Source organism: Perognathus longimembris, chromosome 13, assembly GCF_023159225.1.
Source record: "Perognathus longimembris pacificus isolate PPM17 chromosome 13, ASM2315922v1, whole genome shotgun sequence".
NCBI lineage: Eukaryota > Metazoa > Chordata > Mammalia > Rodentia > Heteromyidae > Perognathus > Perognathus longimembris.
This window is the reverse complement of record NC_063173.1, coordinates 21,901,372-21,927,292: the sequence shown is the minus strand read 5'-3', so window position 1 is coordinate 21,927,292 and position 25,921 is coordinate 21,901,372. Positions and strand designations below refer to the sequence as shown.

Below are 25,921 nucleotides of genomic sequence, written 5' to 3'. Positions count from 1 at the left end.
CTACAAATCAAACCATGATTTTTTTTTTTAGCCAGGAGTACATATGTCTTAATAAAGGGGCCCTAGAAGAATCAATGATTTTATAACTCCATAATGTGGAAATGTCAATGGTGGAATTTTCCACAGGAGATTATGATGAGCTATGGAAATCATCTCTCTAGTCATTAGTGCCCAGATTTTTGAGAACAATGGTTGAGACCTTAGAATCTTTGAAGCTCCATTCCTCCCTAGACTCCCCTATCTTAGACTCTTTCAGAAAGTTCATTTAATTCTCCTATCCTAAACTTCTTCTGAAAGGTCTCAATCCAAACCCAATTTAAGTTGCTTCTCAGATGGCTACATGCATTTTAATAGGAATCTCTTGACAATAATGCTCTAAATCCTGACTCTAATCCAATCAATAATGGTAGTGTTTCAGCTACTGTGATCACTTGTGGGTTTAGTGAACAGCAAGACAGGAAGGAAGGCCTTTGGGGCCTTCAACTATTTGGCAGCCCCTTCAACCAGACGTCCCGCCCAGCGTGACTCACTGACAAGTGCGGTCACAATCTCCTCCATGCTCTCCAGGAAGCTACTGAGGTGCTGAGTAAACGCCAGGTGTGGGGAGGTGACTTGGGCCACCACAGCTGCAGCCTCAGCCCGAGTGGCCTCTGAGTGGCTGTCATCAGTCAGAATGTCAGCTAAGCACAGAACACCGTCCACCTGCAGAGGGAGAGAAGGAGCTGCTTCATGCATCCTAAGAGGGAACCACTGTTTATGACAGGAATGAGATAGGCCCTAGAACTCAACCTCCCCCCACCCCCCACACACAGCCATTCCTGGCTTCTCAGAATACCTCAGGTTCCTTGTGGAGCCAGGGACAATTTGATGATGAGTCCATATCTCCCAAATTACCCACAATGGCAAGTAGAGGCCTTGCTTTTGACTCCAGCAGAGAACAGCAACTTCTTTTGGCCTTTCTACATAGCAGATGTCAAACCAAGTGTCCACAGCCTAACCTTAGTCATCTGTCACAGCCAAATGTAATACAAAGAACTATCTCTTAGACTTATCACAACCTGAGCTCCAATTCTGGCTCCCTCTTCCATGTCCTATGACTTGGTATTAGTCACTTAGCCTCTCTGAGATGATTCCTCAGACATCAGCAGGGTTGACAGAGACAGAGATGGTAATGCCTTATCTAGAAAACATGCCCACAAATGTTGACTTCTTCCTCCCACCTTTGGCTTTAGCAGCAGGCTGAGCTCAATGTTTTTTCTTTCCCCATCTTATCCTCCACCATTTCCCACATAGAAAAGGAGCTGCTACCATAGAAACATTGCTCTCTCTGCCCATTCAGAGACATTCAAGCTTAGTGTATACACAAATGCCTAACAAAGACTTCTATCCTCCAGCTCTGCTGCTGTCAGATCTCTCTGACCTACTAACAGCTTCTGGTTAATGAGTGCCTTTATTGTGTCCTGACTTGTCTTTTTTGGATAAATGCCCAAGAGTGGTATCATTGGATTTTCAGCTAATTCTATGTTTAATTATTTTTATTTCAGGTATTTTTATTGTTATTACAAAGGTGATGTACAGAGAGGTTATAGTTGTGTAAGTCAGGTAAAGAGTACATTTCTTTTTTGGACAATGTCACTCCTTCTGTCACTTTCCTATTTTTAATTTTTTGAGAAATCTCCATACTGCCTTCCACAGTGGTTGCACTAGCTTACATTCTCACCAACAACATAATAGAGTTCCTTTTTCCCCACAACCCCAGCAGTATTTTTTTTTTAAATTCTGGATAATGGCCATCCTAACTGGGGAGAGATGGAAGCTAGTATTTTGATTTGCACGTCCTTTATGGACAGACATACTACACATTTCTTCATATGTCATTCATGGCCATTTTTATTTCTTCTGAAAAATCTCTAATATAAATCCCTACTGTTTATATTATATATTAACTGGGTTATTGATTCTTGGGGAATTTAGAATTGAGCTCCTGTATATTCTGGATATCAGGCCTTTGTCAAATGTATCGCTGGCAAAGATCTCACATTCTGTAAGCTGTCTTTTTACTCTAACAGCAATGTCCTTTTTTGTGCAGAAACTTTTTTAGCCTTATGCAATTCCTATACAATTCTCCCCTACTTGATGAACCCCTGGAATTCTACTCAGGAAGTTTCTGCCTTTGTCAATAAGTTCTAATCTTACACTTACACAGTCAGGTTTATTGCTGTGCTATTCAATGCAGCCAAGATATGGAAACAGCCATCATGTCTTAAAATAGGTAAAGGGATCAACAAAAGTAATGTGTGTGTACATATGAATACATGTATATACATATATATGAATTTTACTCATCCATCAGCAAGAATAATATTATGTCACAAGAAAATGGATAGACCTAAAAAATTATAGTAAGTCAGACTCAGAGAGACAAAGGACACATATTTTCACTCTTATGTGGAAGTTTGATCTAAATTGTAAACTCATATGAAAACATAGGCAAGGTCACATGCATACACATATAAAAATACTGTCTAAAGTGTGATAGATGCAGATGTTTGTTATGGTGTAACTTCTTTGAACAACTAATTCTTTTTTTTTTTTTTTTGCCAGTCCTAGGCCTTGAACTCGGGGCCTGAGCACTGTCTCTGGCTTCTTTTTGCTCCAGGCTAGCACTCTGCCACTTGAGCCACAGTGCCACTTCTGGCCATTTTCTATATATGTGGTGCTGAGGAATTGAACCTAGAGCTTCATGTACATGAGGCAAGCACTCTTGCCACTAGGCCATATTCCCAGGCCCTGAAAAACTACTTCCAAGTTTAACAAAATGAATACCAAGAAACAGAAACATGTGGTCAGGGAGTGGAAGGTAAAAGGATAGTGGGGTAGCTGATTGGAAGAAGAAATAGTGAGCAAATACAGATATTATATGTGTGTGCACATATATACATATATATGCAATTATGGGCTGGATTGGGAGAGATGCAGGAGATGATGAAAGGGATGATATTGATCAAGATGCATTGTACTCATAAACTGATATATTGATATGAAACCCACTTTATACAACCGTCTAAAGATAACTTTTTAAACAATAAAAAAGGAATCAACAAGTGTGGTTTGGATAAAAGGAAGCTGTCACTTGTCATGGCAGCTCAGCAGTGTTCCTGAAACCTTTCAGATGCTCCAGAACATAAGCCTTGCTTACCACCAAGCACTCAAGAGGCCTTCCCTGGTCAAGAAAAGGAAGTGGAGATGGGGGAGGGAATAGGAAGAAGACTGAGATGAAGCTCTCTATACCAGTCACAGGCCTGAGCCTACTATCCTTACATCTTTGCATTTTGCCACTCAGCTCCAATGGTGTCCTGAGGTCTGAATTTCCTTTGACTAATTACCACCCCTGAGCTCTGTGCCTCCCCTAAATGGCTCTTGGGAGCTGTAAGGTCCATTAGCTATGAAAGCCTTTGGCAATCTCAGACTCAAAGGAGACAAATGTGGAAACAGGAGCCCAGGGAACTGTCCGCAATAAAACTCACCTAGATGTGCTTAATAAAAGGGAACAAACAGCAGCCAGCCTGCCCCTGGCAGAACTGGATTCATGCCAGATGTTTAACTAACAGGTCCTTAGAGAGGGGCCTCATTGGGCCCAAGGAAGGAAAGGGGGGCTTTTCTGGGCCTAGAAGCAAGAAGCAGTCTGGTTGCCAGCACAAGAAACCTCTTAATCATCTGGCCCTTGTCCCCTTTCCTCCTTCGAGCATGAATCAAGCCTGTTGCTAAGAAACTTCAGGGTCCCTAAGGAGAAAACATCTCAATTGATCCACTCTCCTTAATCTCATCTTGACTGCTGATGAAGTTGCTACCCAAATGCTTGATTTAGAGACTGGTAACGGCAGTCAAACCCAAACCAGTGTCCTGCACTGCTCCCAAACACAGGCCTGGATAAGCCAATTTGAACACATTCATAAAGACCAAGAAACTAATGGTCCCCAGGACCCTCAAGCCAGCTCCCCAGACCAGTATATAGCTTTATAAACCTAAGCCCTTACAGTGTGCCAGACCTTGTGTTGTAGTCATAGGAACCCAGAAATAAGTGCCCCTCTGTGGTGGGAAAGGTGACACACATCCACATATAACCATCATGCAGTGACCTCCCATGAAAATGTTCTACTTGGAGGCCTCCAGGAAACCACTCTTGACGTAATGGCACACATTCCAGCTGAGGGAGGTGGCCCCCTTTTGGGCTCCAATGTTCAACCACTTCCTCTGTCTTCATCTAAGGGACCTTGTTTCTCCAAGCTGGATCTCTGGCCTGACTACATCATATCCACGTGTGAATTACTTGAAAGCAAATTTCAGTGCCCCAGCCAAACTCATTGTATCAAAATCTCAGGAGGGACCTGAGAATCTGCTTTCTTAACAGGTCTACAGTACAGCTGACATTTATTCTCCACCAATTTGGAGAAGCTCTACCATGATGTGATTCTCTGTCCCATTGTCTGTCTGGCTCCTCCCTTCACCAGCTGCTCTGCAAGCCTGGGACCACAGCTTATTCTCTTTGGCTGTTCCAAGGTTGGCATACATTGAGTTTTCAGTAATTTGGTAATAAATGCAAAAAGTAGAATTTGACCTAAGCCTCAGCAACACATGTAGATTTGAGGTGTTCCTGGAGACTAGTGAAAGAAGAAGAATGTGGTTGCTGGAGGGCTGGGGATATGGCCTAGTGGCAAGAGCGCCTGCCTCACAGACATGAGGCCCTGGGTTCGATTCCCCAGCACCACATATACAGAAAATGGCCAGAAGTGGTGCTGTGGCTCAAGTGGCAGAGTGCTAGCCTTGAGCAAAAAGAAGCCAGGGACAGTGCTCAGGCCCTGAGTCCAAGGCCCAGGACTAGCCAAAAAAAAAAAAAAAAAAAAAAAAAAGAATGTGGTTGCTGGAAGGCCATTGTGAGAAAAGGCAGATATGGGAAAACACAGCACTGAAGAAACAGCAAGCTGGGATAGAGCAAAAAGAAATGTACTCTTTGCCTGACTTATGTAACTGTAACCCCCCTGTGTAGGATCTTTATAGTAACAATTTAAAATTTTTTTTAAAGAACAGCAAGCACAAGAACATAAATTCCATAGATTCCTGACCCCAGGAAAGTGACTCCAGCCTAATATGGACCATGATTCCTTTCTAGTTTCTTAAAGGATCTATGTACTTTTCACTATACAATTACTAATTTCCCACTGTCTCAATTTTCTTCTAATTTGCTAACTGCACTTCTGGGAGTGAGATACTTGTGGAAAATGTTACCACTTCAAAACAGAATATGTATACCGAGCATAGTTACAAGAGAGAACAATAAAAATGAACACTTTCTTGCATATATTTATATGCCAAATATTCAGAAATTCTAATCTTAGAAATAAAATCAAACCAAAATAATTCCCTATTTACATTCTTCACTCTAATGTCCATGATTTTCTTTTTGGTGGGCCATTACCTTGTGTTTTGTGCTCATACTTTATTTTCATTAATGTTATTTCACCTATATGCTGTTTGGTTTTACAAGAATTTCTAAGTGCTATTAGCAATTTGCTTCCTTCTCCAGGCAGCATTATATTTATGAAACTCCTCATGTTTTTGTATGTGGCTATGGTCCTTTTATGTTCACTGCTGTTACAGTGTCTCAATGAACAAATCAATTGCAATTAATTTATGCATCCTCCTGTCAATGAGCATTTGAGTGTTTTCCCAGTTTTGCTGGACAGTGCCACTATAAATGCTTTTCTAAATGTCTTCCATGGATTATGTGTAAACTTCCCTAGGGGCCTTACTATAGGAAGATAATTATTTGGGAATAGAATTTGCACATCTCTATTTTTGTTGGTGTAGCTAAATTGTTTTGAAACATAGTTGTAGCAGCTTATACATTCTCTAGCAATATATAAAATTAACTTCCTAGCTGGGCAGTAATGGCTCAACTGTAATCCTAGCTACTCAGAAAGCTATCTAGAGAATTGTGGCAGAAAAGTCCTAGGAACTACTCCAAAATAACCAGTATACCGCGTGCCAGTGGCTCATGTGTGTAATCCCAGCTACTTAAGAGACTGAGATCTGAGGATGGCCGTTTGAAGCCAGCCCAGGCAGGAATGCCTCTGAGAGTCTCATCTCTAATTAATCACAGAGAAAAGTCAGAAGTGGCTCAAGTGGTAAAACACTAGCCTTGAGAAAAAAGGAGCTCAGGGACAGTGCACAGGCCAAGAGTTAAACCATCAGCACCTCAAAAAAAAATCAAAATCTTGAGTGAAAGTATGACTCAATGGTAGACCACCAGCAGAACAAGCAAGGTCAAGGCCCTGAGTTCAAATCTTGGTACTGATTTTTTTTTAAAGACCACTTCATAAACTCATCAATTTTGGTATTGTTATATTCTAACACTTTTTATCAATTTAGTGGGTGTGAAAATTGTATTTTAACTTGCATGTATGTATTTATATACCAATGAAATTGAGTCTTGACATATAATTTGGTTTTCTTTAGTTTGGGCTTTTGTTTTTAGCAAGATAGATTCTCTCTACCATGAATTACATTTTTTGTTTTACTCATTCTTTTTAATTTAGTGGCTTCTCATAGGAGCTAATTTTCCCTGGCTTTTGGTTCTAATGGAGTTGACCTGGCCCTCAGCCTGCCATCACCAGGCTGCCCTAAGCCCAAGTTGATCTCTGTATCTTTCACCATCTCAGCCGTTCCAGCTCAGCCCAGCTCAGCCCAGCTCACCATAGTGGGAGACCACAGAGCGCTACACAGTAGTAGGCTGTGGACTTTCCAGCACGCGAGGCAGTACCTAGAGTATGAGAGCATACATGAGCACTGGAATCAGATCTGTCCAGCTCTGAATTCTGCTTCTGTCCTTTCACTAGCTGAACAATGTTCTTCCCTACATTGAAATTTTATCTTTTCAAAACAGAGGATAACAATATCAATCTCATAGAGATTTTTTCTTATAAAATATATATATTTTTTAATACTGGCAACACTAGAGGACTATAAAAAATCATTAAATGAGAGGCTGTGTGTACAGCGCCTGCCACATGATGGCACCATCATTCCACCCACATATGGCTTCCACTACACTCTACCATGTTTGGCGTGCCTAACCTTAGCTCTCTTCTCTTCCATCTGCGTTGCAGATGTCTCTTGAACCGAGATCCAACTGAGAATCTCAGGTCTTTGGCTAATGTATCTGTCAGCTTTCTATCACTGTGGCAAAGTACCTGAGAAAATCAGGTTGTGAATAGGAAAACCTTACTTTGGCTCATTGTTTCAGAGGTTTCATGGTCGTGGTCACGTGGCTTTCTTGCATTAGGCCTGTGGCAGCACAGTGTATTGTGGTGAGAGAATGTGGTAAAGAAGGCCTGTTCACTTCACTGCAGGTAGGGAGCAGTGACAGTGATGAGGAGGTAGGGTCCCCTGATCCTCTTCAGGGACACTCCCCAGTGATCTAAGTTCCTAACACTAGACCCTACCTCCTACAGGTTTCTGACACCTCCTAAAAGTGCCACAGTTTTGGGACTATACCTTTATAGTTTGGGTCCTTTGGGGAGATTTATGATCCATACCCTAACACACAGGGATTCACAAGTTTGACTCACTTTTTGAACATGTTCTGATCATGCCAACCAGAACTGGGACTTTCTTTTTCTTTGAATGAAAGAAAATACTAACTGACTCAGAACAATAAGGTAAGTAATTGGAATTCTTTAACAGGGAAGAGAGTAAAAAATTGGTACCATTCTTGCATTTCTATTGTCAAAAAGCTATTCAGTGCAACAGATATAGAATTAGGCAGTGACACAGAGATGAAGTAGAAGTAAATTCTGTAGAGCTAGAGGACAGACAGACAGATCCAGGCTGAGAGAGAGAAAAAGACAGAAAGAATTGGGGTATGACAAGGTAGGATTGATAGGATAGCCATAGTTGTAAAAGGATTTAAAAATTATGTGAAGCAAACCCCCATCTCCCATTCTCTTCTACTTGGCCTCCTAATATCCCTCATATCTACTAAGAACTTTCTACATCTTGGCCATCTCTCCTCCCAGAACATCAGGATACCACACTATGGGGGACCATCTCCTCCTTGCTAGCTACTTCTCACTACCTCCTTTGTTATCCTTTCCTCCTTTCCTTCCATCTAAACTAGCAATGCACCAGGTGTTTCAACCAACCTAGCTTGCACTGTATTCAATAAATGGACCCAAATCCAACTGGCCTTGATGACTCACTATGATGAACTGTAAAGCTCGCCCCCTTGACCTTCTTTCTCAAGATCTATATCCACATTTTCATACTGGAATTGTTTTAAGATTAATATCAGCATAGAATAAAATATATAATGTTCTTTCCTTTTCTAATTTTTTGAAACATTTGAAGAGTATTCATTGGTCTTCCATTTTCTTTAAAGATACTATAGAATTTAGCTACGACTCCTTTGGGCACTGGGTTTTGCTTTGTTGGAAGGTCTTTTTATTACTGTTTTAATCTCATTGCTTATTATAGATCTATTTAGATGGTTTATGTCCTCTCAGAGGAAACTTAGTAAGTTAAGGTTATCTATAAATGCATCAATTTCTACACGGATTTTCAGTTCATTTGAATAAATATTTTTGAAGTACCCTCATAATCTTTAGGATTTCACTTGTATTTGTCATGACATTCTCATTCTCTCTCATTTTATTTATTTGAGTCATTTTCCTTCACCTTTAGTCATGTTGGCTAGATATTTATTAAAGATAAAGACTTTTTGGTACAGATTTTTGACGTCTCTAATTGATCTTTGCCCTAATCTTGATTATTTGTTCCTTCTGTTCGTTTGGGGTTTAGCTTGTTCTTTTTTTTTATTCAAGGAGCTTGAGATGTATCATTAGGGTATTAATTTGATGTGTGTACTCATGGCTATGAACTTGCCTCTTGGAACTGCCTTTGCTATATTCTAGAGGTATGGAAGATTGTGGTTTCATTTTCATTGTGTTCTAGAAACTTCTTTATTTCCTCTCTTATTTCTTCTATGACCTACTTAAGCAGTGTGTTGTTTAGTTTCCATGACTTGAGTATTTTCTGTGGTTTATTTTACTCTTTTTTTTTTTTTTTTTTTTTTTTTTGGCCAGTCCTGGGCCTTGGACTCAGGGCCTAAGCACTGTCCCTGGCTTCTTCCCGCTCAAGGCTAGCACTCTGCCCCTTGAGCCACAGCGCCGCTTCTGGCCATTTTCTGTATATGTGGTGCTGGGGAAATCGAACCTAGGGCCTCGTGTATCCAAGGCAGGCACTCTTGCCACTAGGCTATATCCCCAGCCCCTATTTTATTCTTAACCTCTAGTTTTATTTCATTAAAGTCTGACAGTACATAGGGAGTAATCTTATACTTGCTGAGATTTGCTTTGTGTCCTGGGAAATTACCTATTTCAGAAAGTTCCATGGGCTACTAGAACAATGTGTATTGTACAAATGCTGGATGAAATACTCTGTAGATAGATGTCTGTTAGGTCCAAATGGTTTGTTTGCTTGTTTTTAGGGTTGATGAACTGTATAATCTTCAGAATGGATGTTGAAATTTTCTACTATTGTTGTGTTGGGGTCTGTATGTTTTTAAGACCAGCTGTGTTTATTTAACCAAATTGAGTGCACTGAAATTTGGTGCATAAATATCAAGGATTGTTAAGTCTTTTTGATAGAAATTTATTTATTTAGTGCCAGTCCTAGGGCTTGAACTCATCCCGGGAGCTATCTTCAAAGCTAGTGCTCTACCATTTAAGTCATCACTCCACTACCAACTTTTTTGGCAGCTTATTGGAGATAAGAACTTCACTGACTTTCCTGTCCCTGAGCTGGCTTCAAACCTCCATCCTCAGGTCTCAGCCTCCTGATTAGCTAGGATTATAGATGTGGACCACTAGCACCCAGCAAAGTTTAAAACCTCAACTATAAATCTATTCCCTCCATTGGTGTTATCAGGTTATATGTCCAGCCCCCCACTAGCTTCCAACCCCTCCCTCCACAGAGCTTTTATGTGAATCTTGGTCTTTGGCATCCACCTGAGGCCCCACATGCAGCACTTGACTAAAGTGCAAGCTAAATGATGAAGAAACAGAGGCAGGCAAGGAGATTGCTCAGGCCCCATAGCAGGTTAAGGCCAGGGTCAGGCTGGGACTCTAAGCCTTGCGTTACAACTCCTCATCCTGTGCCTCCTTCCATGGGGCCTTTAAGGAAGAAAGAGAGTAACTGGTGCTGGCCAAGTTAGCCAGGAATGCTCAGCTGTGAATGACCCAGGAGTAGCCCAGCCTGAGGCCAGCTCCCTCAAGCAGTAGTCCCGTTTCAGGAAATTCTCCATCTCCAAACCATCCATTTCCCATCCCTAGTCATAAACTTGATGCCAAGAGAGCAATCTAATCAAAGTACTGTTGCTTCCTTATAAAGAAATTGCTGCTAGAAGCACTTATAGATAATTAGCTTTCACGTGGAATGTGATGGGCCTGGAAGTGAGGCTAGCCTTTCCTCACGGGTGAGTATACAAGTAGCAAGGAGGATGGTCTGCCCTGGTCATTACCTGGACATCAGGGCCAATGCAGCTGGAATCTGGACACAGGGAAAAGCTGTCAAGTGCTGACATTCTCCCCAGGGAGTGAGAGAAGCCTGGAACCCATGCCACTGAGGAGTCCAAAGTTTTATATAAATATCTTGTCAGATTTATGAGCAGAGTTCTACTCCCCCTGCTTATTGAAAAAGTGTTAGTGTGGCTTTTATGCAGATATTAAAGAGTCATAATCTAGTCTACAAAGACGCATATATCACATCTGCCAATCTGCCATTTATTAGTTTTGGTATACGTGTTTAGATTTTAGGGAAAGACAGAGGAGTTGGTTGCTAATTTCTAACAAACAAAATTATGTAACTGCAGTAAAAAGAAATCCATCCACAGGAGACAGAATGACCTTTAGACCTATAGACTCCCAATTTTTTCTTTCACCTTTCTGTCCATTTAGTCACTTGTGGGGTGGGAAACACACACACACACACACACACACACACACACACACACACACACACACACACACACCACATGTGGTCATTGTAAAGTAATTTGAATCCTGTTTATAGGCCAGGCAAGGTAGGGTAGGTGGTCTAGGGTAAACCCAGAAATAAGAGTCAGTTGGAGTCAGGGAATTAAGAACAAGTGAGGGGTAAAGGGACAGAGCTCAGTCTTTGATAGGGCAATGAGGCCCCCAGGTCACAAGCAGAAACTGAATGTAGAATTTGAACTAGGTAAGGAAAAGATCAGATTTTTTTAATCATAGCTATTCAGGAGGCTAAGATCTAAGAATCATAGTTTACAGCCAGTTTTGGCAGAAAAGTTTACAAGACAATAATCTCCAATTACCTAGCAAAAAGAAGGACATAGAAGAGTAGCTCAAGTGATAGAGCATCCACTTTGAGTGAAAAAGCCAAACAAGAGTACATGACTCTGAGTTTAAGCCCAGTACTGGTACAAAATAATTACATGAATAAAATGGTAAAAATTAAATGAAGTATTTGTTTCATGGAATGGTAGTAGACCTGGCATTTCAATAGAAAGCTACAGAAATTAAACAGGTCTTCAAAAGGTAATTGTATCCTTCATTAACTCAACATAACCCAGACTTCACTCCACCTCTGTTGCTATTTCAAATAAGAACTTTTGGTTAAAAGCTAAGTGATAAAGTGGGTAGGTACAAATACTGATGTGTAATGGAACAATGGGAGAAAATGATTTTGTAAGTCAATAAAGCAGAGGAGAGGAAGATGCAGAGACAGAGGAAGCAGAGATGAGTTATTTAGGTGGAGAGAAATCGTTCCTTGGATCACTCAAGAGTATAAATGGAAAATAATTCCTTTGTTAGCAGACACTTTTCCTTAGAGTGCATTTCTTTTTTTTTTTTTTTTTTTTTTTGGCCAGTCCTGGGCCTTGGACTCAGGGCCTGAGCACTGTCCCTGGCTTCTTCCCGCTCAAGGCTAGCACTCTGCCACTTGAGCCACAGCGCCGCTTCTGGCCGTTTTCTGTATATGTGGTGCTGGGGAATCGAACCTAGGGCCTCGTGTATCCGAGGCAGGCACTCTTGCCACTAGGCTATATCCCCAGCCCCCTTAGAGTGCATTTCAAGGAGATGCTCTGGGACTCTGGGGTAGTGTCCCTTTGTGTCAGGATTACTAAACATGCTAATATAAAAACACCAAGTTTTCAGCAAAGCAATGCTGGGACCTGAACTATGCTTTTAGATCATTGGCTTTCCAAATATCAGTGACTGGTTGTAATACATTAATATCTGAGCTTTACTACCAGAAACCTGACTTTAAGTAGTTTGTAGAAGAGTCTTAGCATTTTTAAATTTTTAACCATCATTCATAAAAGTACAATAGACATTTGGGGCTTAGCACTGGTATCCTGGAAAAACCTATGATACAAGAGAGTTATACAATCTCTGGAATGGAAAGAGCTTGGCTATTTGCCCACATTGTTATTTGCGTTCTTTAAGCCTCAGTTTTCTAAGCATTAAAATGACATCATACTCAACAATGAGAGGGTGAATGAGATACTGGCAACATCCGATGAGAGCAGGAATAAGACAAAGACATATATATATTTTTTTTTTTTTTATTTATTTATTTTTTTGCCAGTCCTGGGGCTTGGACTCAGGGCCTGAGCATTGTCCCTGGCTTCTTCTTGCTCAAGGCTAGCACTCTGCCACTTGAGCCACAGCGCCACTTCTGGCCATTTTCTGTATATGTGGTGCTGGGGAATCGAACCCAGGGCCTCATGTATACGAGGCAAGCACTCTTGCCACTAGGCCACATCCCCAGCCCCGACAAAGACATATTTCACTGGACTGCTATTTAACATGTGTAGTCAAGGCTATCACACACAAAGAAGAAATAATGATATCTATGGATGAGACATGAAACAAACTGTCAGCCTTTATAAATGGCATGATTGTGTATATAGAAACCCTAGGAAAAAAACAATATAACATTAAACTGTGTGTGTGAATTTGGTAATACCATTGTAGACAATCAAAACTGTATTTTCTATGGGTTAGCAACAACAACAACAAAAAGATTTGCAAGTGGTATGTTACCATCACATATGGCTAGAAATCAAACTAAAAGGGAGGGCAAAATGGCAACACTCTTTCTATCTGACATCTTCATGAGACCGCAGTGGTTGGCAGCTACTCTCTCCAGGCTTCATGACGCCACCAAAGGATGACAAGAAGAAGAAAGATTTTGGGAAACTGGTGAAGACAAGGACCCCGTAAACACGTCTAGGGGCAAGGCTAAGAAGAAGTGGTCCAAAGGCAAAGTTCAGGACAAGCTCAACCACCTAGTCCTATTTGACAAAGCCACCTACAATACATGCTGTAAGGAAGTTCCCAACTGTAAGCTCCTAACTCTGGTGTGGTTTCTGGGAAGCTGAAGATTCATGATTCCCGGGCAGGGTAGGCCTTCCGGAGCTCCTTAGTAGAGGACTTAGCAAATTAGTTCAAAGCACAGAGCTCAAATAATTTAAAATACTAAAGGTGAAGATGCCCCAGCTGCTGGTGAAGACGCATGAACAGGTCCAACCAGCTGTACATTTGGAAAAATAGAACTTTATTAAATTAATGCAGGCAAGAATGCATTGGGTAGGCCACAGAATGGAGAAAAGTAAGGGAAGAGATGGATAGAAGGGAAGGGAAATGTTGAAAGGATGACAGCTCAAGATGCATTGTATACAAAAATTGTTTTGTTAAATGGCAAAAATATTCAACACATAATGTAAAATTAAGAATAGTGGGGTTGGAGGAGTAGTTGAGAAGGTTAAAAAAATGACATTGACCAAGAGACACTGTATTCATAAATTACTCTGTTGAATGGCAACTCCTTTGTATAACTACTTAAAGTAAATAATTTTTTTAAAAAATATTTCAATACTGAAGACTCAAAACATTGCTGAAATAAAAGACAATCTATGTAAAGCGAAAAATATACCGATCACTGACTGAAATACTATAGTTTAAGGTGTCAATCACCCAAAAATTTATTGACAAACTTAAAGAAATCCTAACCCAGGAACTTAGTTGTGTAATTCTAGCTACTCTGGAGGCTGAAAATGAGAGGACTCTGGTTTGAATGACAGGCAGCGAAGTTCACAAGACCCCTTTTCAATCCATAGTTGTGCATTGTGGCATACGCCTGTCACCCTTCCTTCCCTGGAGGCTGATATTGGGAAGACTGTGGTTACAGTCCAGTCCTATAGGGAGAAAAGTTCCCATGACTCTATCTCAATGGACTGTACCTGTCATCCCAGATATGACAAGAAGACTAAAATAGACAGATCACAGTCCAGATGTACACCTGCACAAGAAGCAAGTGTTTATCTCAAATATAACCAGGGGGTAAAAGAGTTGAAGGCCTAGCTCAGCAGTAGGATGCTTGATTTCAACCTTCATAAACACAAGAGGAGAGACAAAGAGCATGGGAGAAGGGGGAAAAGAGGAAGAGAAGGAGGGAAAGAAGAAAAAAAATTAAAGAAATCCTTATCAAAACATTAGCAGGTATTTTTGTGGACATTAACAAGGTAATGATAAAATGCATATCGAAATGCAAGTAAATTGTCAAGACTTTTATGATCTTAAGGAACAAAGTTAAGGACTTGTACAATCAAATGTCAGATTGTATTAAGTTACAGAGACTCCATGTTATATTGGTATATAGATGGACAAAAAAGAAAGAATGGGACAGAGAAGTTAATGTCCAGAAGCAGAGTTAGACTATATATTACCACTTTATTTAAAATGAAGACATTATTTAAATCTATGTGAAGAAATAGTGATTGCTTTATTTTTCATAATTTATTTTTGTGCCAATCCTGGAGCTTTAACTCAGGGCCTGGATGCAGTCCATGAGATCTTTTTGCTCAAAGCTAGCTCTCTACCACTTGAGCCACAGATCCACTTCTGGCTTTTTGGTAGATAATTGAAGATAAGATTCTGATGGACTTTTCTGGGCTGGCTTTGAGCCGTTGTCCTCTGATCTTAGCCTCCTAAGTTTCTAGGATTACAGGCATGAGCCACCAGCACCCAACAGGGATAATCTTTTCAATAAATGACCCTAGCTCAACTGAGTATCCATGTGGAAAAAACTTAGCCTTGGAAGCCATTTATAAATTAATTTGAAATAAATCGCAAGCCAAATGTGAAAGGCAAAATGATAAAGCTCCTCAAACAAAATACAAAAGAAGAGCTTTATGATTTGAGAGATTGAAAAGGTTTCTTAAATGGATGTAAGCAGCACTAACTATAAAAGACAAAATCAATTCGTTTGACTTTAATAAAGTTAAGAATTTCCATTTATCAAAAGATAACATTAAGAGATAAAAAAAGCAAACCACAGGCTGACAATAAATATTGTCACTATATATATCTTGACAAAGGGTTTGTGTTTAGAATACATTTTAAATGTATAAATCAATGAAGCAAAGACAAAAATCCAATGTTTAAAAATGAATAAAAATCTCAGATATTTCATGAAAGAAGACAAGCAAATCGACGAGAATATGAGAGAGTGCTCAAAGTCAGATCTCATCTGAAAAATAACTAGAGTTGACAATACATCCAAGGATTCACAGGCAAAGGACTTCATGTCTACCTGTCAAAAATCTACAAATGACTTGATTTGCATTTTTATGCATTGCAACAAGAGATTAAAAGGCTCTTTTAGAAACTGTGGGTGTTCTTTCTCCCTCCCACCTTTCTCATCTCTCTTATCTCTCAGCTGTCTCTCTCATCTCTCTGTCTCTGTCTCTCTCTCTCTGTGTGTGTGTGTGTGTGTGTGTGTGTGTGTGTGTGTGTTTCTATCACTTATTCCTCTTTCTCGGTAAATCTCATTTCATAGCCTTTCTCATAGCCTTTCCCTCTCCCTGTATGTCTTTATCTCTCTGGGTGACCAGAGAGCCCACCAAGGGACTGAGGATGCTTATTCCTGGCTCCATTATTTGAGGGTTCACTGTTTTCCTCATTGCCACTGTCAGTACCAGACTATTCCTAGAAACCAGGGTCTTCCCCAGCACATTCTACCCCAAATCTGTATCTTCATGAGTCTTTTCAACATCCCATTTCTTCTTCCTTCCCTATAAGCCTCCTTTCCCTGCTTCCCTCCAGAAACCTAAAGGGAAGGAGTAAGCAGAAGTGCTGCCGCTCTGTTCCCCTGCATGATCTTGGCTTCCCCAGTGTTACAAGTTCCCTTCTCCGTGACATGTTTACATGTGACTTTTAGTTTTAGTTCTCACAAGATCATTTGAGGTGCAGCCAGAAAACATACACTAATATTTTACTCTGTGAAACTACAGTTTCTCAATAACACACGTGCTTGAGCGCGCACACGCGCACACACACAGAGAGAAGTATTTAGTTCTCTTCTACAGACTCTAGAAGAACATTTCCCTCATCTCATATATCAGCCCCAGGAACAGGCAGGCACCAGAATTCCCTGATCAGCCAACTCCTCATCTTCTTTCATTCTAACATGACATCTTACAAAACTTATTTCACATGTCATATGATACCAGAACTTCTACCATATGAGAAAAAGCAAGGCTCCTCAGGATTAGGAAACTTCCTTCAGGCACATCAGCAAAACGGCAGCAAAGAGAGTACTGGCTCCACTAACCCCTAGCCTCCACTGAGGAGGCCAGACTCAAGGCCAGACTCAACTGCTTATATCTGCCTCACCTATTTCAGGCTGAGCCACCAAGCTCATCCTGGCTCATTAGCCTTCGAAGTGAGCTTTGAGATCTAAGGATTTGTCCTCAAAGATATAGGAATTGGATGGAGGGAGAGAAAACATGATACATGGCTAGAGAAAATTCAACAGAAAGTTGTTGTTGTTTTTTGCCAGTCCTGGGGCTTGGACTCAGGGCCTGAGCACCGTCCCTGGCTTCTTCTTGCTCAAGGCTAGCACTCTGCCACTTGAGCCACAGCACCGCTTCTGGCCATTTTCTGTATATGTGGTGCTGGGGAATCGAACCCAGGGCCTCATGTATACGAGGCAAGCACTCTTGCCACTAAGCCATATCCCCAGCCCCAACAGAAAGATTTTTAACCATGCAGTCCGCCACCCAGGCAGAGTACCTCACAAGGCTTATGGTCCCCTCCCCCACTGCTGCCATCGCTGTCACCTCACACAGGGGCCTGGAACTGCTGGTGAAGGCTGGCTAGACTGTTGTGAGTGGAGTTAGACATCTCAGCTCTGTGGCTGGCAGCAGAAGCACTCTGTACTTGCCACCTACAACTCCAAGCCTCTATTCTCTCAGTTGTGAAGGACATTTATTCTATCATGCACCAAACATGGCTCAGCTATGTGTATAGGCCACTTCCCTGACAAGAGCAACTTCTAATGAACTCATAGTGGGGAGGATGAAGCAGAGCTCTGGAGCAGGCGTTGTGGGATATGTCTGGGAATGGCACTTGCATACAGGGTGAGCACCAAAAGGGGAGGGAAGTCAGGGAGGAGGTGAGAACAGATGTCACTCTGGTCAGGATACCCCAGTCTCCAAATAAGAAAGCCCCAGGACCCATAGTAGAGCATCCCAAGGTACAGGGAAAATAGCTTACTTCTATGGAGTGCTGATTCATTCCACCAGCACAGTCTGCAAAGCAGAGATCTATCAGCTCTCCACGTATACCCAATGAAATGGGCTCAGAAGAGCACAAGGTCACATAGTAACTGGAGATGCTGAACAGTTTACTCAGACCTGAAAGACTGTGCTCAGACAGCATCTAGCTGCTAAGGTGGTTGGTTTGGATTTTATCAGGTGGGAACTGAGGATTCAGAAAGCAAGAAGGCATGGGGGAAATTCTGAAGAACCCGGGATATTGGGGCCATATTAGATTGCATGCAATATTTATCCACATCCTGATGACTCTGTGTGAAGATGTCCCATGAACTTGAAAATTCTTTCCCCTCTTCCCTCTCTCCAAGATATCCTCTGGACCCCACTTCTGGTCCAGAGCCCTCCAGCCTCAGCAGCTTTAAGAGAAGGCATCCTCTGGCTGTCTGACTGGGTTGTCACTAGTACTCTTGTCCACCAGGGGCCGCTCTTGCACAGTGCATGGGGTCCTGCGGAGTCAGGGAGGGGGGAGCCTGCTCTTGCAAACACTGTTGTACTTAGGTATCTAAATTGTTTAGCAGCTCCATCCTTTCTCCAAACTCAGTTTAGAATTGGCAGGGAGCATACAGCTCCACTCTTTGCCTCGGACAGTTCTACCCTATAATCTCTTGCAAAAGAGAAGGCAAGGCAGTATGCGGAAATTTGCTCCTACCTTTTCACATCCTGGCTTTCAGAAGCACCTCAGCCCCTAGCCTTGAGGCAGACAGGAAACTTGGCATGTTTCCACATTCCCTGTGGGATGGGACACTGAGAGACTCACAAAAGGTGACACTGTCAGTCTCTACTCCTCTCTGCCTGTCAGACAGCTGACCTGGGGTCTTGAGGCTCTATACGTATCCTCAGCCTATCATCAGAAAAACTAAAGGCCAGCAAGATGGTTGTGAGGTGTAGAAAAAGCTTAGGTTGAACCCCCAAAAGGTGAAACGACCTTGTGAGACCTCCATCCACAGTGTTCTCTCTTCCTCTCTGGGAGTTACTTGAAGGAAAAGAAGGACTGCAAGAGTCAAAACCAGCTGCTTTCTTACCTGAATTTTAGAATCTGGCTCTTTCCACTTAACCTCACCTAAATACTAGAACTGATGTTGACAAGATCAAGGCACGGCCTTGCCTTTGGATCAGCACACAGTGACCCCTTTGGCCAATAGAAGAGAAGAGAAAACCTATGAATGGGAGTAAAAGCATGAGATTCAGTGAAGGCTCTGGGTCTTCTGATGTCCATCCTTTCTAGCTTCTATTGGTTCATCTACAAAATGGGCTGAAGGTGATCAGCATCCCTATCTTCCTTGCAGTAGGACTGTGAAGGTCAAACAGGCAAGAGAATGGAGGGGGTGGGCAAAGGTTTGGGGGCAGAGTAGAAATGAGCCCTTTGTGATCTTCTCCTGAATGTGCAATGGCGAGTCCTGTCAAACCTCAGCCTAACTGTAGAGCCTCTCTGTTGTCCCCTTGCAGCCCACTCCCTCTGCCCCAGGGTTGCTAACCTTTTGATAGCTCCTTGCAGGCTTTCCTGTCTCCATCTCTCAGGGAGAGTGAGCAGCGAGAGAGCTGCACAGAGACAGGCAGCGATTCCCCCCATCCGTCACTCACCCCAGAGGTTTTCTCCTTGGACTTGAAATTGAGTCCTCCCCCCTCTCTTCTGCTCATCTTTAATTTCTCCATTGATTTTCATTAAACTCTCCCTTTGGCTTCAGCACAGGGTAAATTAACTCCTTATTTGAAAAAAAATATATATAAAATAAAGCCAAAGGGAGGGGATAGGATAAAAGAGTGCTCTTTGAAATTGAGTTTTTCCTCTGGTCTAAGGCTAAGAAAAGCAATTTCTAGAACTGTCTGGGTAGATAGCCAGGATTGTCTGAGCATAAGTCTTTAAGAGCCGCAGTCCCCAGCCTCTTATAGTCCTAGCTGTAACTCTCTGCCCCCCAGACCCTGAGCCCTTCACCTGGACCATAATCCCCAAGCCCCCTCTAGTCTCAGCCCCTCCAGCCCCATTCACTGAATCAAAAGTGCCCAGGCTTCCTTTCACCCATGCCTGGAAGTCTACCAGGGCCACTGAAAACTCCCCAACACTCAGGCTCTTTAGCAGAAATGCAGTCTTCCCAAACCATGCTGAAAAGGTGGAGACACAACCAGAGTGTGTCCGCCATGCAGGTAGCATGCTGGAAAACTCACCATGTGTCATCTGTTACTGTGTCACCATAGCAACCCTACAAGAAAGGCCTGGCCACTCATAGGGAAGCCAAGGGTAAAAAGTGGCTTGCCCCCCAACCTATAGTCCTCTCCCCCTAGTAATACCTGCCCATCTTGTCAGTTACCACCCTGGCCAGTCCACCTCCATACAGTTGGGTCTGTCTGCTCCCATTGCCAGTCTGGTTCTGGATCCTACTCTCCACCCTTGTCCCTCAATTTCTTCCTTCTGTCTTCTCCCAAATGTAATATATAGGACTCAGTCAACTCTAAGGATTCTCCAGTGTACTGATTCCAGAGCTCTTTTAGAGACTCAGATCCCCACAAGCTAACTAGCAATGGAGGGATCCCTCTCCTCCGCCCATGCCACTTTCCCCTGCTTCCCTTCAGGCGAGCCTTAAGTGCCTCCTTGGTCCTTCTTGGGTGCAGTGCCTATGCCAGTAATGCCAGCAAGATGAGCTTCTTCCCATGTTCTCTGATGGCCACAGGATGCCCGCCTACTATCTCTACTACTGAGCCAGACTTCCAAAGTGTCGTTATGAAAAGAAAGAATAGAGCCTCAGACAGTTCATACATTTCTAAGAGGCCTATGTGTGTTAACATCATGTCTTATCCAGCCCTGCCTTGCAACTATCCAGATCAACCTCCTGACCAAGTTAACACTCAGAACCTGCTCCCAGGAACCCATTCCTTGTGGCCTCCCACTGCAGAAGGACCCGCCTTTCCTGGGTGGCAGGAGAGTAAAGAGCAGGAGTTTGGAAGCAGCTCAGTTTTGGACTGAGCACAAGTTCTACACATTCTTGAGCTGAAGAATTGCCATCCCTGAGCCTCAGTTCCCTCATCTGTACGAAGGAGGAAAGGTTGTGAGGACTCTGGCTATAGTCCCACCCAGTTGCTCTACACTGCACCTCTCACCCCTCTACCTCTTTCACCAGGTTAGTGCTCCTCCAAGTGGACCAGGCCTCCCTGTCCATTAGAGAGTGATCTTACCAAACCACTGACTCCCAGAGCCCCAGCCTTTAGCACTGTCCCTTCTCCAATGATGCTAGCCATTATTTGGTGTCTACAGTGTGACAAATGCCACCTCATTGTACATCCACAACCCACCAACAGTCCTGTGAGATAGAGTTCATTTGCTCAAGAAAATACACTAGGAGAAGCTCAAGAAATGTCCCTGTCTGGGGCTGGGAATATGGCTTAGTGGTAAAGTGCTCCTTGTATGCATGAAGCCCTGAGTTCAATTCCTCAGCACCATATAAACAGAAAAAGCTGGAAGTGGTGCAGTGGCTCAAGTAGTAAAGTGCTAGCTTTGAGCAAAAAGGAATCCAGGGACAGTGATCAGGTTCTGAGTCCAAGCCCCAGGACTGGCAAAAAATAAAATAAGGCAAAAGAAATGTCCCCATCCTTGCCCCCAAGTAACTTGTGATTTCTCCAAGCTCGTGGGTTCAGAGAATTAGGTTCAAACCTAGCAGCACCTGACTTTCAAAGGCCACAAGCTCTTCACCGTGCTGGAGCGATGTCTCCTTAAGAAACGTGTAAAGGAAGAATGAATCTGTAGCCTTCATCAGGGATAGACCTCATGAGAGACCAAGTGACCCCAAAGCAATGAAGAAGCACAGATGAAGCAGTTTCAGGTGAATGAATGAAGGAGACCAGAACTAAATTTATGACCACATCAATCCTGGAAGCTGACTAGGCTCAGGCCTCACACTGTGCAGGAGGGCTGGGGGTGTCTTGAGTTCTAGCTGGCCCCACACTTCCTGTGGGACTGAACTGGACTTCACAAACCTCTTCAAGTTTGAAGAGAAAAGATGGGAAAGCCACCTGAAAGAGATGGATTTTACGATGTCTACCGTGTATCTTATTGCCAATTAATTAAACAAGCAAGTGAACTTACTGGTCTTCATCAACAGACCAGTAAATCCAGAGGAGAAGGCTGGCACTGTGACAGTATCTAGCTAGGCCACTCCTGTGACTGGTGAGGGTACAATTGGTGGGTGCCCCAGTACACCCTTCTCTGCATACCTGCGAGGCTGTAGCTTCCACAGTGCTGCCTGTCACTGTCTTCACCTTCTAGCCCAAACACGGCACTGCAGACCTAATGGGAACCTCAGAGGCCAGGACTTGGGGGAGAGGGTCTTGATCACAGAGGATGGCAGGTATGGGCAGGACCCAGGGAGAGGGCATGGTAGAAGGCCTCATGGGTAACTCTTCAACTTTGGAAACAACATGGTATGATAGGAAAGAATGCAGACTTTGGCATCATCATAGCAGGTTTTGATTCCTAGTTTTGCATAATGGTTAACAATCCAGGCTGGCTCTGGCCCAGCAGAACTGGAATTCAATTACTACCCAGGCATTGAGTAGCTATATGCCATCAAGCAAGTTGCCTTATTTGAGTTTCCTTTCCTTCTTTTCTAAGCAGTAGGGACAGTGGAAGCCCCAAGGGGAGGTGGCTATGACAGGGATTTAGTGAGAGGAAGAAAAAAGAAGAGCAAAATGCTTGCTCCAAGGACTGCATGCATGTCCGTCATTATTCTTATCCCCACTGACATGACAACCTATCACCTGCCAGCACAGGAGCTGGCGAATGTTTTCTGTGGATGACAAGAGAGTAAATGTTCTTGGTTTGGCAGACCACTAGCTCTCTGCTGCAGTGACTCAGCCCTGCTGCTGTAGGTGCGAGCAGATACTGCACAGACACAGATGGAGACACAGACACAGACAGATAGCTTTGTCAGCCAGAAGCAAGTGAGCCTGGCTGTGCTCAAGGAAGTTGATGGACTGGCCTGGGATTGGTGCCTCACAATTGTAATCCCAGATACTGGAGAGGTGGAGATTGGGAGGCCAGCCTGAGCAAAAAGTTGGCTAGATGCCATCTCAACCAATAAGTTAGACACAATGGCTCATGGTTATAGTTCCTGTCTACTACATGGAAAGCATCAAGGTCCACGGCCAGTTCCAGGCAAAAGACCCTACCCACTACAACAAAAAGGACTGCGTGTGTGTGACACAAGTGGTCAAGAACCTGTTTAGTAATCACAAGGCCCTGAGTTCAAGCCATAGTACCACATACATGCATACATACACAAAAAATACAAAAAGAAATTGGAGAGACTAGCAGTTGAATTTTATATATTTTTTCATGTGACATAAAAGGTTTTCCTGAGGTTTGTTTCCACTATTTAAAAGTATGGGGGAATGCCCTATTTCTGGCTTATGGGTCCTCTCACGCCTGTAATCCTAGCTACTCAGGAGGGTGAGATCTCAGGATTGCGGTTCAAAGCCAGCACAGACAAGAAAGTTCTGGAGAATCTTATCTCCAGTTAATTACAAATGCTGGAAGTGGAGCTGTGGCTCAAGTAGTACAGCACGAGCCTTGAGCAAAAGACTTCAGGGACAGCATCCAATTCCTGAGTTCGAGCCCCTGTGTGTGTGTGCGTGTGAGCACGCACACACACACACACACACAAACACACACAGACAAAAGGTCAGATTTGGCTCATGGGCCACCTCTTGCCACTTACTGCACTTACTGAACTAGAACATAATCCCTGTGAGCACCGAGGCCTTTGTCAGTTGTAAACTGCTGTGTTCCTGGCACAAAAACAGTGCACATCCCCAACAAATATTTGCTGAGCACACAAATAGTACACAAGATGTCATCTCATCTGTCTTAGCTTCTGTGTCTCCATGTGCACAGTGGATGCTTTACATATGAAGCAAGCACCAGCTGAAATTCAAGTCCATATGGAGCCACTTTGCAAGCCTTGTAGCTGCTGTGAAACGTTCTGACCTAAAGGGCCTCTTGGGGATCGGCTCAGAGCTTAGCCCAGAGGCACGGTTTCAGATGTGTCTAGGTGTCATTGCTATCTGACATGGAGGAACAGTAGGCTCCCTGCCATCCCCAGAGCTGTAAGGTGACTTGGGTTAAGGCTCAGGGATTTCTCAATGCTCAGAATGTTGTCGACTAAACTAGCAAGACAAGAACACAGCCCTGGGTGGAGGATGTAGTCAGACAAGGCTCAAATTCTGCCTCCCCTACTTTAGTTATGTGAGTTTAGGCAAACTACATGAGACACCATGTCCTTTAGACATGTTAATATTAAGTGTTTACCTCACAAGGCTCTGGTGTGCTAATGGAGAGGTGTGTGAGATATCAACACAGCACCCAGCACATAGTAGGCCTCCTTCCAGGTCCCCTAGCTCCATCCGGTCTTCTCTCCTTCAGAAAGTGGGGCGTGACACCTGACTAGAGCAGCTTACTCACTGAAGCCTCCTAGATTTGAGCAAGCATCCTAGGGATGGAAGAACTTCCTCCAGACCACCCAGCTGCATAGATATCAGCTCTGAACAAGATATCTTTGCTGCTTTTCTTCCCTGCTTGGAAAAACTTGCTCTCCTGAAGGCTCACCGAAGCCAAGCAACCCACTGCTTTGGGAGGACTGGTAATGCGAACCCCTTCTACTTTTTCTTCCCATCTTCTCTGCCAACCAGACATGAAATTAGATGAGAAACACAACTCGTTTGGCCATTTGCCCATTATCCAAGAAAGAAGATTTATGGGAGAAGAAAGGGAATTATTTCACACACAAAGCAAAAATAGCCCACACCCTATCCATTTAGGCATAACCACAGCAACACATGCAGAGCATCTGTCCTGAATCTTGCAGGCAGCACAATGGTCCTGAAATATTGTAGGCCCTTCACTTCTTCATAAGAGTACTCAGCATCTTTTCCTCAAATTCTGTTGGCAATATTAAAATCCCCAACATCAGCCAGCCTCCAGAAACCTTCTGGCTATCAGACTCCTCCCTGGGGGCCTATCTGCAGACTCAGAACCACTCAGTCAGCAGAGGTCCCTTGGGCCTACAGAGAACCACATTCCTTATGTGACCACTCCGTACCCTGGGCCACATTGAGCCCTACTCAAGCCCATAGTCCTATATGAAGAAGAACCTCCATAGAGGCTCCTAGGCTCAAGGAGCTCCAAGCCTCTTGCTTGTCTAGGTGCTTATGATGGTACATCTTGACTGACCACTTGATTGGACTGAGAAACACCAAGGAGATTAGTGAAGTATATTTCTAGATGTGGCCATGAGGGGTTTACCAGAAACAACTAGCATTTTTGACAGCAACTGAGGAAGACCCACTGTGAATGTGGGCAGCACTAGCTAGTAGGCTGGAGTTCAGATGGAACAAAAGCAGAAGGAGGACACCTACCAATTTCTCTCTCTGCCCTGCCTTCTCTCGCTCTCTCCTTCTCTCCTTTTTTTCTCTCTCTCTACTCCTTTCCCTGGTCCCTCTACTTTTCTCTTTGGCTTCCTGTTTGTCATAAGATGAGCAGCCTCCTCTACCACATGCTTCTACCATCATGACGTTCTGCCTCACCTCAGACTCAAAGCAGTGGATCCAGCCAACCTTGAACTAAAATCTTTGAACCTATCAGCCCAAATACATCTTCCCATATTTACATTGATTTTTCTCAGGTATTTCATTACATACAGCAGAAGAACACTGGCTAAGGCAGTATCCAATGCCTTCTGTTCTTGGTCTCTCTGTCCCCAAGGGCCTGGATCCCCTCCCTTCTGTGGTCCTGCTGTGAGAGAAGGACCAGCCAGTCCAAACCTCAACACTAGCTCTCCTGACCCCCTGCTGTCCCACCTACTGAACTTCAGTGGGTCAGTCCCCTGTGAAGTGTTGAGTGTCTTCTCCCTTTTTCTCCACATGAAACCTCATAGTCTCCCCCCACAGCTTCATCTGAGTGGTTCCTGAGAAAAAAAGGGAGAGCTCAAGAGAATCAGACCTCAGCCCCACCCCAGCCAGCCATTCTTACCTTCTCCAGCTGGTGAACACCCTCTTCCACGCAGCAGATGGAGGCCAGTGTGCGAAGTGCCTGGGGATACAAGGACCGGAAGCTGTCCTGTCGGCAGACCTTAAAGAGTGCTACAACGCCACCTTCCTGCCAGGAGGAAGAAAATGGCGTGTGAGCTTTTTGGTCTTTTTCCTAGCACTTTTCCTCTCATGCTT

General features: G+C 43.4%; 1 protein-coding gene and 1 pseudogene across 1 annotated transcript in view; one reads left to right on the top strand and one right to left on the bottom strand.

Moving 5' to 3' along the window:
• The window catches only part of Insc (INSC spindle orientation adaptor protein), a 90,236-nt gene that overhangs the window by 22,060 nt on the left and 42,255 nt on the right, over positions 1–25,921 (bottom strand). Inside the window, exons 6-7 of the mRNA XM_048360450.1 lie at positions 25,728–25,853; positions 531–702 (exon numbers count right to left, since the gene is read on the bottom strand). Coding sequence (XP_048216407.1) covers positions 531–702; positions 25,728–25,853 — 298 coding nt within the window. The remainder of the gene's footprint in view (positions 1–530; positions 703–25,727; positions 25,854–25,921) is intronic.
• On the top strand, positions 13,251–13,665 carry LOC125361869 (annotated as a pseudogene).